Consider the following 13,720-nt stretch of genomic DNA (forward strand, 5'->3'; position numbering starts at 1 on the left):
ATTTATAATCATTTTATGATTCTTTACTTCTTTACCTCTGCCCTTACTTGATGTGTGTGTGTGTGTGTGTGTGTGTGTGTGTGTGTGTGTGTGTGTGTGTGTGTGTGTGTGTGTGTGTGTGTGTGTGTGTGTGTGTGTGTGTGTGTTGCTTAGTTCCGCTTTTCTGTCTGTACATGTGTTTTCTGTTCTTAATATACTGCATCTGCAGCTCTGCACAAGACTTCCTGTTCTGCACAGTTCCAGTCTGGCTGAGCAATTGGTTTGTGAGTCAAAGCTGGCCTTCCTTTATACAGGCCTTTATTATAAAATACATAAAACAAAATACACAGAAAATAAGCACTAGAAAAGATATATATTCCCTAATAAACCAGAGATTTCACAGCTTTTCATGTACTTCTACCTCTCTCACCATCAGACCTATAAGAGTTCAAGTTTGCTTTGGAAATCATGGATACAGCTAATGAGTGACCATTAGTGTGATCAACATGAAGTCTCCATCCTAAACACAAGCAGAGTCTGAGAGTTACACTTCCACAAGAAGAGCCCATTTACAACTATTGAATTTATTTGGACATTTAGAACAATAAAATAAATGCTACATTACAGTAGAGTGAGAGCAGGTATATCCATTGAGGTTGAGCTGCAGGTGTGATACACAGAGAATTAAAAAACAATATTGTGTAAATGGATTGTTGTCTGCTACTTTGCTCCTTCATTTGAAAGTACATCAAAGCCTGTGGTCCTCTACCTGTAGTAGAGTAGTTTGTAAACAGTAGTTTGCAAGGGAAACACATTTGTACTTGTTTCTTGGTAGCTCCTGTTGTTTTTTCCTGGATTCTGGTAGTAGCTAGGGATACATTCATGACTATGGCTAACAGCCAGTCTTAACAATCCCAGTTTGATCTATAATCTACTATCCTTGGATATCGGCTCTGAAAATAATAGGTCTAGTAATAAGATGACACATCTTTGATAAAGAAGTTCAATACAGCAATCCTTTGTTTGTGTTAGTTGGCTTGACAAAACCTAAGCCCCAGTTAAAGATTTCATACCTGTTCATTGAGGTGTCAAAAGTAGAGACAGTTTGTACTTTAGTAGAAGTACAGATACCAGTGTTAAAGAATGCTGCAATAAAAGTTGAAGTACTGATTCAACTCCTTTACTCAAGTAAAAGTAAAAAAGTACAGGTTGTGAAATATACTTCACACTACTTCCACTACAGTGACAACATTACTACATAAAAGTAGCTTCTTGAAGACAATTTCGACCACCTATTTTTATGCAGAGCCAACTGAACCTTGTGCTATATCAATGTTCACGTGTTTAAAGTTCACATGGTGATTTAGGCTCTTGCTTGACACAGAACACTCTGACTTTAATCTCAAAATAGCTCCTTAACGCATTAATTGTTTTGTAGTACACAAACCTGGTAATTGTCATAATCTTTATTTTGATAAATATAAAGTTCACAAATCTACAAATCACATTCACCACACCACTAATAATTATTATTTGCAGTAGTTTTTCCTTCTTCTGATATTAAAAGGAAAAAATGCAGAGTAAAAGAGATGGCATTTACAAATCACAAGAAGCATATTAAGCCTAAGATTCTAGTACTTGGTTGAATAAATAATGGTTTTATTAATTTCATTATAGAGGCATACAGATCTTTTAATCAATGCACTAATTAATCAATGAAAAGAAGAAAAACAACTTATTTTTATTAAGACAGTAGTATGTAAATATTTTGCTAGACTAGTATGCTGTTTCTCATTTAAAGTCCACCTTCCAAACTATTCACCTGATACTGTATGATTATGACAGAATCAATCACTTGTCTGCTGCATCAAGATCATTTCAGTTCAACTCACATCATTAAATATGCACATCTTCTCTTTCACCATTTAACTCAATAATATGTTTGGATATTAATTCGCATCTTGCAATGCATATTGTAAATTAATATGTATGTTTTTTATAGTTTTTTTTAATGCCACAATAGCAACGAAAACAAGTGCACTAACAAGCTAATGTGTTACTCACAAGTAACTGCCAATACGTTGCCAAAAAGTATTAGATATTTTGCACCATAAATTTGTGTCTGGAAAATACTATAAGATATATATATTAATCTTTTACACTCAGCACACATCTGAGCACCAAATTACTTCATCTTGGTAAATTTCATAATGCTAGCTTCTTATATCTTTTGTTTTTCCTTTGGTCGGCACACCCGGTTTTATAGCACAGTAAAAACTTTTGGTGAAGTCACTGGAGTGAACTTGAGTGGTGCCTACATGTTGATCATGATTTGTGCCACAGTCAACAGTGTTAGCGCCCATATGCCAATTGTAGACTGAAGACTGGTTGATGATGACACTCCTGGAATATTGAAAAAAAAAAAAAAGGTACCTCCATAAAATTCTCTGGACTTATAAACTTGAGTTCTCATCTTGCTTTTATGTGTAACACTGACAGCACAATTATACAACATTATATAGGGTAGTTTACATTAATAAATTCAAACTGCAGAATATGTGGCCAGAAACTTACTTATACTGCCTTCTATGATGCCCAGTGTGGTATTTTGGAGTGCTTGTGTCAGCGCTGTAGTTGCATTAGTTAGTGATGGAACCGAGCTTTGATTTTGGAACACAAGAGTCATGTTGACAACTACTGATCCATTCCTAGAATGACAAAGACAGAAGCAATACTTCTTAAAAGCAGTTGAAGGACAGATATCTAAGAAAAACATAAGTCATGGACAGAAATTTAGCCTTACTTAAAGCTGTTAACCCTGGAGCGTAGGAATGATCCAAAGACATTTTTAACCAGTCTGTTTATCTGAAAGAGAACATTATTGTGAAGTGTTTACAAGTGTTTAATGAAGGTTAAAGGAAGAAATGAAAGTCTCTTAAATCATATATAGTTCCAAGAATATATACATTTTACATTATTATGCTAGCCGACATTTAGGTTTGTTTGTTAGCACATAGTATTGGTGTCTTACCTCATTGGTCACTTTTTGAGCTAAAGCCTGAAAAGCTGATGAACTTGAGTTTGCGAGGTCTGCTGTAAAAGTTTGGCTGAGACTGAATATCAGACCAAGGGCTCCTTGACTTGCAGTAGGAGGATCTGTTGATGCAGTGCTGGTAGTTGTTGTGGGTAATGTTGTCACTGTAGTGGAAGTGGTTGTTGTATTTGGAGACACAGTTGTAGCTGCAGTTGTATTGGAAACCACTGCTGTAGCTGCAGTTGTATTGGAAACCACTGCTGTAGCTGCAGTTGTATTGGAAACCACTGCTGTAGCTGCAGTTGTATTGGAAACCACTGCTGTAGCTGCAGTTGTTGCAGCTGTAGTAATGTTAGAAGCAGTGGTTGGGGTTGTTGTAATATTGAGCTCAGCTGCGGAAGCAAAGAAAGTGGAAACTGTAACTGTACCAGTGATTTATCAATAAAGAATTACTAATTTATTTTAGATAAAGAATTAAATAAGTTTGGTTAAATACTTACTTGCATTAAGACTGCCTGGTATAATGTTCAGGGAAGAAGAGTTAATATTTGCAGCGAGTTCTGTGGTTAAATTGTTTACTGTAGGAACTGAGGCTTTGTCTTGGAATACAAGAGTCATATCGGTAACCACTGATCCTGACCTTTATTGGTAAAGAGAGAAAGAAATACTTTTATGGCAGGAAGTGACTAGTAAATATCTGGAAAAACTACATTATCAAATTTTGGCCTTACCGGAATGATTTAACAAAGGAACGAAGGAAGGATGATCTATAGACACGTTTACATGCAGCATTTACCTGAAAGATAAAATGTAGTTTTATACTTTTACAGCAGATGCACATGCCATTGCCTGTATGAATCTGAGGCTTTCATAAATATCATCTTGCAAATCAAATGGATTTACAAAACTAAACAGGACTTAGAAGATTTAATAACCAAACTAAATATGAATAAATGAATGTAAAGAAGAAGAAGAAGAAGACCAGGGAAAGAGGCATTTCAGTATTTTAACCATTGCCAATTTTCAGTGAGTTTTATGTAGGCCAACAGAATATCAGCACTGTTGCCGTCTTACCTCATTGGTCACTTTTTGAGCTAAAGCCTGAAAAGCTGATGAACTTGAGTTTGCGAGGTCTGCTGTAAAAGTTTGGCTGAGACTGAATATCAGACCAAGGGCTCCTTGACTTGCAGTAGGAGGATCTGTTGATGCAGTGCTGGTAGTTGTTGTGGGTAATGTTGTCACTGTAGTGGAAGTGGTTGTTGTATTTGGAGACACAGTTGTAGCTGCAGTTGTATTGGAAACCACTGCTGTAGCTGCAGTTGTATTGGAAACCACTGCTGTAGCTGCAGTTGTATTGGAAACCACTGCTGTAGCTGCAGTTGTATTGGAAACCACTGCTGTAGCTGCAGTTGTTGCAGCTGTAGTAATGTTAGAAGCAGTGGTTGGAGTTGTTGTAATATTGAGCTCAGCTGCGGAAGCAAAGAAAGTGGAAACTGTAACTGTACCGGTGATTTATCAATAAAGAATTACTAATTTATTTTAGATAAAGAATTAAATAAGTTTGGTTAAATACTTACTTGCATTAAGACTGCCTGGTATAATGTTCAGGGAAGAAGAGTTAATATTTGCAGCGAGTTCTGTGGTTAAATTGTTTACTGTAGGAACTGAGGCTTTGTCTTGGAATACAAGAGTCATATCGGTAACCACTGATCCTGACCTTTATTGGTAAAGAGAGAAAGAAATACTTTTATGGCAGGAAGTGACTAGTAAATATCTGGAAAAACTACATTATCAAATTTTGGCCTTACCGGAATGATTTAACAAAGGAACGAAGGAAGGATGATCCATAGACACGTTTACATGCAGCATTTACCTGAAAGATAAAATGTAGTTTTATACTTTTACAGCAGATGCACATGCCATTGCCTGTATGAATCTGAGGCTTTCATAAATATCATCTTGCAAATCAAATGGATTTACAAAACTAAACAGGACTTAGAAGATTTAATAACCAAACTAAATATGAATAAATGAATGTAAAGAAGAAGAAGAAGAAGACCAGGGAAAGAGGCATTTCAGTATTTTAACCATTGCCAATTTACAGTGAGTTTTATGTAGGCCAACAGAATATCAGCACTGTTGCCGTCTTACCTCATTGGTCACTTTTTGAGCTAAAGCCTGAAAAGCTGATGAACTTGAGTTTGCGAGGTCTGCTGTAAAAGTTTGGCTGAGACTGAATATCAGACCAAGGGCTCCTTGACTTGCAGTAGGAGGATCTGTTGATGCAGTGCTGGTAGTTGTTGTGGGTAATGTTGTCACTGTAGTGGAAGTGGTTGTTGTATTTGGAGACACAGTTGTAGCTGCAGTTGTATTGGAACCCACTGTTGTGGCTGCAGTTGTATTAGAGCCCAAAGTTGTCGCTGCATTTGAGGAAGCATTTGTGCCATTGGCAGTAGCTGAGGCAATAGATATAGTTGGAACAAATGTCAGTTACAATATATTATTTTTACAAATGGAGAATTAAAGAATTTCATGAACATGCCACAGATAGGACTGAATGTATAAACTGGTACATACTGTATTTTATTAAAGAAAACACGTTTCCTCATAGTCATGGATTGATTTAACAGACACTGATTTTCCTGGTGATAGAGGTTAAAGGTGAGGCTCCTCTTCACTTGTGTGGTTAGACTGAGTGTTGATGAGTTTATGCTGACTGCAAATGAGTTTGGGATAAGTGGTGTTGAAGTCATGTTTACCTGTAGTGAAGTTGTGCTGAGTGGGGTGAGAGCATGCTGACTGGTGCTGTTGGTGAGCATTATAGTGAGGTGATTTGGTGTGGTCAGGTTAAGTGGTGTTAAAGGTGTGTTGACTTGTGGTGAGGTTGTAGAGGCTACTGGTAAGGTCATGCTGAATGGTGCCATTGGTGCTAATGGTACTATGGTCACCTTAATTGGTGTAACTGGGTTAACTGCTGTTCAAGTCATGTTGACTTGTAGTGAGGTTGTACTGAGTGCCAATGGGCTTGTGCTGACTGGTGCTATTGATTTGGATGGTGCTGAGGGCATGTTATCTGGTGTGGCTGAGGTTGAGTTTAGGGATGGACCGATCCGATATTACGGTATCGGTCCGATACTGACCTAAATTACTGGATCGGATATCGGAGAGAAATAAAAAATGTAATCCGATCCATTAAATATCACAAAAGCACTTCACAAAACTTGCAACATGGCGTAACTCAGCTCATAACCTTAGCGTGTCGGAGCAGTATGCGTCACGTGATAGAGCGGCTGTGGCGTGCGAGACTTGCTGGCGGTCAGGATTTGGATTCTCGCTACCAAACCGGCATTTCATCTCCGAGAAAGTGATCCCAGAGAGAAGTAAAGCAAGTGTGTAAGTTCATCTCTGGATGTTTGTAAAGCATTCCCACGTTAAGCTTAACAACCGATATATGGAGCGACTGCCTCTTCTCTCTCCCTCCCTCTCCTGTTACTACTTCAATCATGAAACTGATCAATGATCAGCTGATCGGCTTTTCTGTTGCGAGTCCCGTTTCTCTTGTTTATTTATCGCCAACTTTGCACCAGAAAGAGGAAACCAGCGGCTGAACAACAGCAGCACATTTAAGCTTGATAAGCTGTTCTTAGAATTTATTTAAGATTACTTTCTACACCAGGATCCTTTTCTACGTAGTTGACGGCTGGTAACTGTGCAGGGGCGGATCTAGCAAAGTTTAGCCAAGGGGGCCGATAGGGCATTAACAGGGAAAAGGGGGGCCCAAAGAATATGTTTCTTTTTTATTCTCATTTAAAATGTCTAGCTTTTAATAAACAATTATCTGAATCTTACAACCAAAGTTTTAATCAGAGGTAAAATGTATAGAAGTCATTACTGTATATAGTAACTATTAAGTCTAATACATACCCTAGTAAGCTATAGTACCTTTTCCATCTGTGCAGTCTGCAATTCTGTTGAAAAAAGATGCTGAATCTATTTAATTATTGTAGAAAAATAATTGATTTCTGTGCATTTTTTTTTTACATGTGCATTAAATTAAGGTTGATTACGTCGATTATGCATCACGAGCCAGAGGATGGGGGGTAGTTTCCTATTTTTATTTTTTTTTTACTGGGAGTTTGCAACCCTATTAGTTAGGTTGTTTAATATTTCTGCTAAGTACTCTTTAAAATACCAGAATAGGGAGGATGGTGTAGGTTTAAGTTTATTAGCTCAGTATTGCTGAACTATGAAATATTTTGTGTGCAGTGTGTTTTTTACATACAGGTATAACAGAATAGCTTTAGTGTTTTGTTTTTAAAACATGAGTATGAACCTATACAAAATGCAGCAAGATATTAAAAAAACTGTTTTATTGATTAAAAAATAAACTATATTGGATTCCTATCGGTATCAGCAGGTATCCAAATTTATGATATCGGTATAGGTATTGGACATAAAAAAGTGGTATCGTGCCATCTCTAGTTGAGTTCAGTGGAATCAATATCACATTAAATGTTGTTAGCACAGAGGTGATGTTGAGTGGTGGTGAGGCTGGATAAAATGGTTATAAGAGTGAGGCTGTATGATGGTGTTACATGCTTGTGATAATCACATGTAAAAATTCATAGTTATTTCATGGTAATACCTGGTGTGGTACTTGGATTCATTGTTGAAGATGATGTTGTGATTTGTTCTGTTGGTGCTATTGTCACAGCTGGAAATCACAATATTAAATAAGTTATTGCACAGTCTTGTGACTATTTCCTAGTTATCATATATTTGATATCGACATCCAAAATCACAATTTATGACAATAAATGATCAGGAAGGATGAAACAACAAATTACATGAGGACCGACCTTTTGCTGAAATAGATGACGTGTTAACTGAGAGGTTAAAAGTTGGGCTTGCAACAGCTTCTGTCAAAGTTGCAACTGCAGAGCTGATATTTGGTAATGTGCTGACATTATTGAATATCAGCTCAGCATCAACCACAATGGATCCTTGACTGTAAAGGAAAAATGTAGTGATTTTCTATGCTTTCATTTTATTTGTCAATTCTTTATCACTGATTAGCCTTACATCAAGAAGGCAAGAATGAACTTATTAAATCTATTGTTAAAAATAAAAAGTAAATGGTTAGTTGTCTGGATGCATGCTCAATCATCCAGTATAGTAAAAAAGTTGAATCTTTTCATCTGGACATAAGTTTTCATTGGGAGAAATGTTTTGTCACTGTTCCAAGTGAATTCTTCAGTCTCAGTTGATTGCAGGTTTCTGCAGCCATATAAACAGTACCTTTGCACAACAACTGAAACTAGTCAACTTACCTCACAATGGTCTGTGAGGTCAGTTCCTTGATCATTAAATGGTTAGTAGCTAATAAATGTTTAGTTTTAGAAAGTAATCTTAAGCTGTGTTTCTTACCTGAAACTATTGATGACAGTTCGATTAAAGCTAGATCCAAATTTTTTACTATAGACGCCGTTGAGCTAGGAATAAATTGTTTTGAAAGATATATAAATACATATCATAAAAAATGAAATTTCAAATATTTTAAAATCAAGTTCATATAAGTCATATCACAAAGATTTCATACATTTTATGTTTCATGTATACGTTCCCTTGCTCATCATAAAATTCTTAGTTATTTGGAGTAACCAGCTAGAATTGTATTTATTCATATTTTTATATATCTATTGTTTAAGTACATTCAGATCAAAAGAACAAAGACGTTTAGATAAGTAGACTTTTTGGGAAGGTTAAAAAAAATTCCAAGAACTCACCTGTTCAGTCACTTTTGATTCTAACTGTTTAAAGGCTGGTGAGCTTTTGTTTGCAAGTTCTGGTGAAAAGTTTTGCTGCAGCTTAAATCCTAAATTGATTTTAGGTGCTTGTGCTGGCGCGGCAGTTGTAGTTGTGGTTGGAGCTGCAGCTTTAGTTGTAGTGCTAAAAAAGGTGACATTTGAAAGTATGGATGTTCCTTGCGAAGTTAGGTCTGGAGATAATGGCTTGACTGTTGGTGAGGTCATGCTGGGTGTACTGAGTGACGCTGCGGTCATGTTGACTGGTTCTGTGGATGGGTAAAGTAATGTTAAGGTCATATCAACTTGTTCTATGGTTTAATGTTGTTGACAACATGTTCACAGGCAAGGTTGTGTTTATTGTTATTGAGGTAGTGCTAAGTCGCATAGAGGTCATCTTGACGAGACTGGGTTAAGTGGTATTGAGGACAGTTGATCTGTTGTTAAATTGTGTTGAGTGGTGATAAAGTAATGCTGACTGGTGTTGTTGGTGAGAGTGGTGCTGAGGTGATGTTACCTGGTAGGGTTGCATTTAGATGCACTGAGGTCATGCTGACTAGTTTTGTGGGTGGTGCTGATGTCACTATACCCGGTGAAGTATGTGGAATTGTGGTCATGTTGACTTGAGGTGAGGTTGCATTGAGAGACGGTGGTAAGGGTGGTGCTGATGTCACGTTTTTTGGTGAAGTTGCATTGAGTGGCGGAGAGGTCATGATGCCTGGTGTTGTCTGTGAGGGTGTTGCTGACGTCACGTTACCCGATGAAGTTGGGTTAACTGGTAATGAGGCCATGTTCGTGTTGACTGTTGCTGTTGGTGAGGGTGGTGCTGATGTGATGTTTTCTGTTGAGGGACAGCAACTTTTATTACTCCGGTGTTTACAATATCTGCTCATCATGATCTTTGCTTAAAATAAAATAATGACACTGAATACAGAGGCATAATTTAGACACGAATAAAAGCATTTTAGACAAAGGAATATATACTGCAGTTCATTTTCATTTTGATTTTGTTCTAAAGTCCACTACTTAAAATCTTTTTAGTGGATTATGGAACATAATAAATTAACTGTCATTCATATATTGAATGCGCACGATTTGTATTAGATTACCTGAAGATGATGTTGTGGTGGGTTGTAATGAGGTTATGTTTGAGTTTATTGGTGCTGAGGTTCCAAAAACTGTTGGTGGAGTTGTACCTTCTGGTGGTGAGGTTGCACTGCTTGGTACTGATGTAATGTTTACCAGAGATGCGACTGTGTTAAATAAAAGGTAATTATTGTAAAAAGAAAAGGCATTGGTGAGGTTGCATTTCCCATTGACACTGGGTTGATTGGTGGTGAGGTTAAATGAAAAAGAAGTTATAAGGCAGTAAAAGCATGATTAACTGTAGATGAGCTTGTGGTGTTTGATGATTGTAAAGATGAGTTTAGTGGTGGTAGGATTTCGTTTGAGGTTGCATTGCTTGGTACTGATGTTATGTTGATGTCTGATGGGCTTGTGCTAACTGAAAATAGAAGTGTTAGTGGGTTTGGGTTAATAGAATGGGAGTCCCCCATGCCCACATGTTCCTCCACCTCAGCTGTTCAGTATTTTACTCATTGAATACAGTAAAATGCTGACATAGTTGTGCATTAAAAAGAACACTGTCTAGCATGTACATTAGTTTCATTACACTAAAGTTTCTTTAGTTACGTCAAATTGTGGTGGGGGGTGGAGGGATGTCGAACAGAGGAATGGGAGTGAGGGGTGGGGAAATCTTTTAGCCCATTCAGCTCTAGGCTCCTTCAGCTTCTGTTTTTGTTACCTGTTGTTGAATTGTCAGTAGATGCTGCTCCCACTAGTCCTGTAGAATATTAATTGGATTATTATTCTTATCTGAATTTAGGCAAAAAGCAAAATTATACAAATTCAGTCTATACTTTCATATATTTTAAATATAAATTGCTATTAGCATCATCGCTCTATTTGCACTGTCTCAAAATCTCTCACACACACACATACGTGCAAACACATGAAACCACAAATATCAAGAGAGTGAAATGACAGAAAGATACAACCCAAGAAATACCTGCTAATAGGAGGAGGAATGTAAGAGGTTCCATCCTCCCTCTGCCTGGTTCCTGTAAAACACAACCCTCCATAAATATATTTGTAGCTTTTTGTTTGTTTGTTTGTTTGTTTGTTTTGTGTTGTTTAAATTTTCCCAAAGAAGTAAAATTTGCACTTACAAAAATGTATGAACAAAACAAAATGACTTTTTACTTGTTGACTCTGGTTCAGTTTTCTATTCTATGTCTCCGTTTGGCAGTAGTTTTCATTCACTCATAACAGGTGTGGAAAAGAGTTACAAAACTGCTACAATATGAATAAACTAAAATTACAGAGGACATGTTTGAGAAATACTTTTTCTTTTCATCTGAAATATTTATACTTATATATTACTAAGAAATAATCAAATTAAGAACTGTGGTCTCAGGCATATGGTGTGACAGCATGTATAATGAAATTGAATAAATAATAACAAAATATGAATCTTCTCTCGTGTGTTCTGTGATCAAAATTCTTACTATTTGTCATTTTCTGACATTAAAACTATATATATCATGAATTTATAATCATGTAATTCCATCTTTCTAGTCTATCAGACTGTTTGCAATTAGAAGCCATTTAAGTATTTAATAAATATCAGTATGTATTTGTTAAGTTGAGCTTTTTTCTTTACTTGGAATTCTTTGAAATTCCAAAGAGCAAAGGTACAAGAACTTTTTTTTCATATTCACTGTACATTCAGCTGTCAGTGCAGAGTGGCCACACCTTGACAAGCTAAGCAGGGCAATCTATTATTCAAAATACAAAGAACCACTCAATTACACATTCAGCATACAACTTTTTTGGCTTTAAAAGTGAACCAATTCATTGTTGGCCGGCATTTTCTTGTTATTTAACAGTCTAATGTGAAATGAACAATGGCATTCAAAAATGCATTTGATTAATTTGAGAAAAATACCTGAATGTGAACAGGAAAAACTAACATTGTGAGAAACTTTCAGAAAACAGTAATCCAAATTTAGAAATGTGATGATGAAAACTCCCAATTTAATTAAGAATGTATGAATCTACAGCTTATTAATAGACTTCTCAAAGCTTATAAAATCAATTAGAACATACAAAACTTTGACCTTTTTGGTGTAAACTAATTATGCATTCATTGTATTTTTAACATGTATTTGTGAATCAGAATTGACTGTGCAGCAGCATTTTAGTTAGTGATAAAAAAAATTTTATTCTTTCTGAATCTAATTCAAATGACTGTCATATGAAAAATATATTTATAACCAGTAAGAAGTCTGGTCTCAGCCCTATGTTACAGCTTTTACACTCAACACAGTGTTAGTGACATCATGAATAATAAACATACATATATAATAAAAGCCTTCTCTCACGTACTTTATTGTCTGTGAAGGTTTTCAGTCATCCAGGTCATCGTAGTCAAAGGAGCTTGCAAAGAAAAGCGTCTGGACTTCTTTAAGTTGCTTGAAGACGTTTCACCTCTCATCCGAGAAGCTTCTTCAGTTCTAAGGTCAAATGGTGGAGAGTCCCAGATATAAACCTAGTGGGAGTATCCCCCCACAGAGGGACAAAAGGACCCCCTGATGATCCTCTAATCGCCTGGGCCAAGGTGTGAAACTGGGTGTGGGTCCCAATCAGCCAGAGATTCGGGTGAGCTCATTGTGAAACCTGGCCCCACCTTATCATGCGAATTCCTGAGATCAGATGGCCCAGGATGTGAGTGGGCGTTAAGGCGTCTGGGAAGGGATCTCAAAACTGGATTATAGATGGCAGAGAGTTGGTGTCGTAAACCCCCGCCTCTGTTCAAAGATGGTCGCTCACAGTGGACATAGATGGCTTCTTTCACTCCTCTTTCAAACCATCTGTCCTCTCTGTCCAAAATGTGAACATTGGCATCCTTCTGGGACTCTCCACCATTTGACCTTAGAACTGAAGAAGCTTCTCGGATGAGAGGTGAAACGTCTTCAAGCAACTTAAAGAAGTCCAGACGCTTTTCTTTGCAAGCTCCTTTGACCACGTACTTTATTATTAAGACGCTGTCTGCTACTCTAGAACATAAAAAATGACTTAATCTGATTTATTAATAATAATATCATGCAATGTCTAAATGTTTTGTATATTATTGGTTTGATCATATTATGATCATTTAAGTCTTTAATAAATATAAATGTGTGTTTGTTAAATATGTTTTTGTTTAAACAAGGATTAAACACACGCAAAAGTACAAAAACATTTTCTCGTATTTGTTATACAGAGCTGTCAGTGCAGAATGATGACACCTTGACAAGAAATTAGATGTTGGTGGTGTAAATTAATTCCTTATTAATTATAATTTTAAATATTTACTTGTGTTAATATCGGAATTTAAAAAATAAAAAAAAATAAAAATTTCTCTTACCTCTTGGGAGTCTAACTGTGCAGCAGTATTCTTTTAGTCAGTATTAACCGCACCCTGAATGGTAGGCTAACTAGGCAACAGACTCCTTACCAGCTGGAGTCCAAATAAGTAACTGAAGACTTGTGCCTTTGGTTATTTGTAAGTGAAGCAAGAAATTCTTGCTTTTTCAAAGTGTGACATAACTAGCTGGACTTGTTTTGTTCATCATTTTCTAAGCAAAGAGAATGTTGAAAGTCTTAAGGTGCAATCACAATGCCGAGCCCATTCTTTCAGTTTCACACTTTCATACATTTCAAAATCTTGTCATGAGTAGTGCTGCAAGGACTACTGATTAAATTGTATCATTAGTACTTGCAATAAACACTGCTCTGGGTTTGAGTTGTCTTTAAACAAACTATGGTTAAACAACCTGTCAAATTTTTTTTTAAAAGTTCA

At 36.5% G+C, this 13,720-nt stretch overlaps 1 protein-coding gene across 1 annotated transcript; it reads right to left on the reverse strand.

Annotated features, from left to right (window-relative positions):
- Positions 1-1,143: 1,143 nt before the first annotated feature.
- Positions 1,144-13,385, reverse strand: LOC146707779 (uncharacterized). The gene is made up of 19 exons (XM_085459286.1): positions 13,286-13,385; positions 10,886-10,937; positions 10,622-10,660; positions 9,927-10,070; positions 9,335-9,658; positions 8,800-9,086; positions 8,441-8,505; positions 7,873-8,021; positions 7,659-7,727; positions 5,165-5,469; positions 4,822-4,886; positions 4,591-4,730; positions 4,088-4,482; positions 3,745-3,809; positions 3,514-3,653; positions 3,011-3,405; positions 2,783-2,844; positions 2,554-2,687; positions 1,144-2,382 (listed from the first exon to the last, which is right to left on the reverse strand). The coding sequence occupies exons 2-19, from the start codon at positions 10,917-10,919 to the stop codon at positions 2,294-2,296; spliced, it is 2,901 nt and encodes a 966-aa protein (XP_085315412.1). The 5' UTR covers positions 10,920-10,937; positions 13,286-13,385; the 3' UTR covers positions 1,144-2,293.
- Positions 13,386-13,720: the final 335 nt, after the last annotated feature.

This window comes from Copadichromis virginalis, linkage group LG6 (genome assembly GCF_057382275.1).
Source record: "Copadichromis virginalis isolate Kocher_CV1m ecotype Utaka linkage group LG6, C_Virginalis_male_GT1.1, whole genome shotgun sequence".
NCBI classification, from domain to species: Eukaryota; Metazoa; Chordata; class Actinopteri; order Cichliformes; family Cichlidae; genus Copadichromis; species Copadichromis virginalis.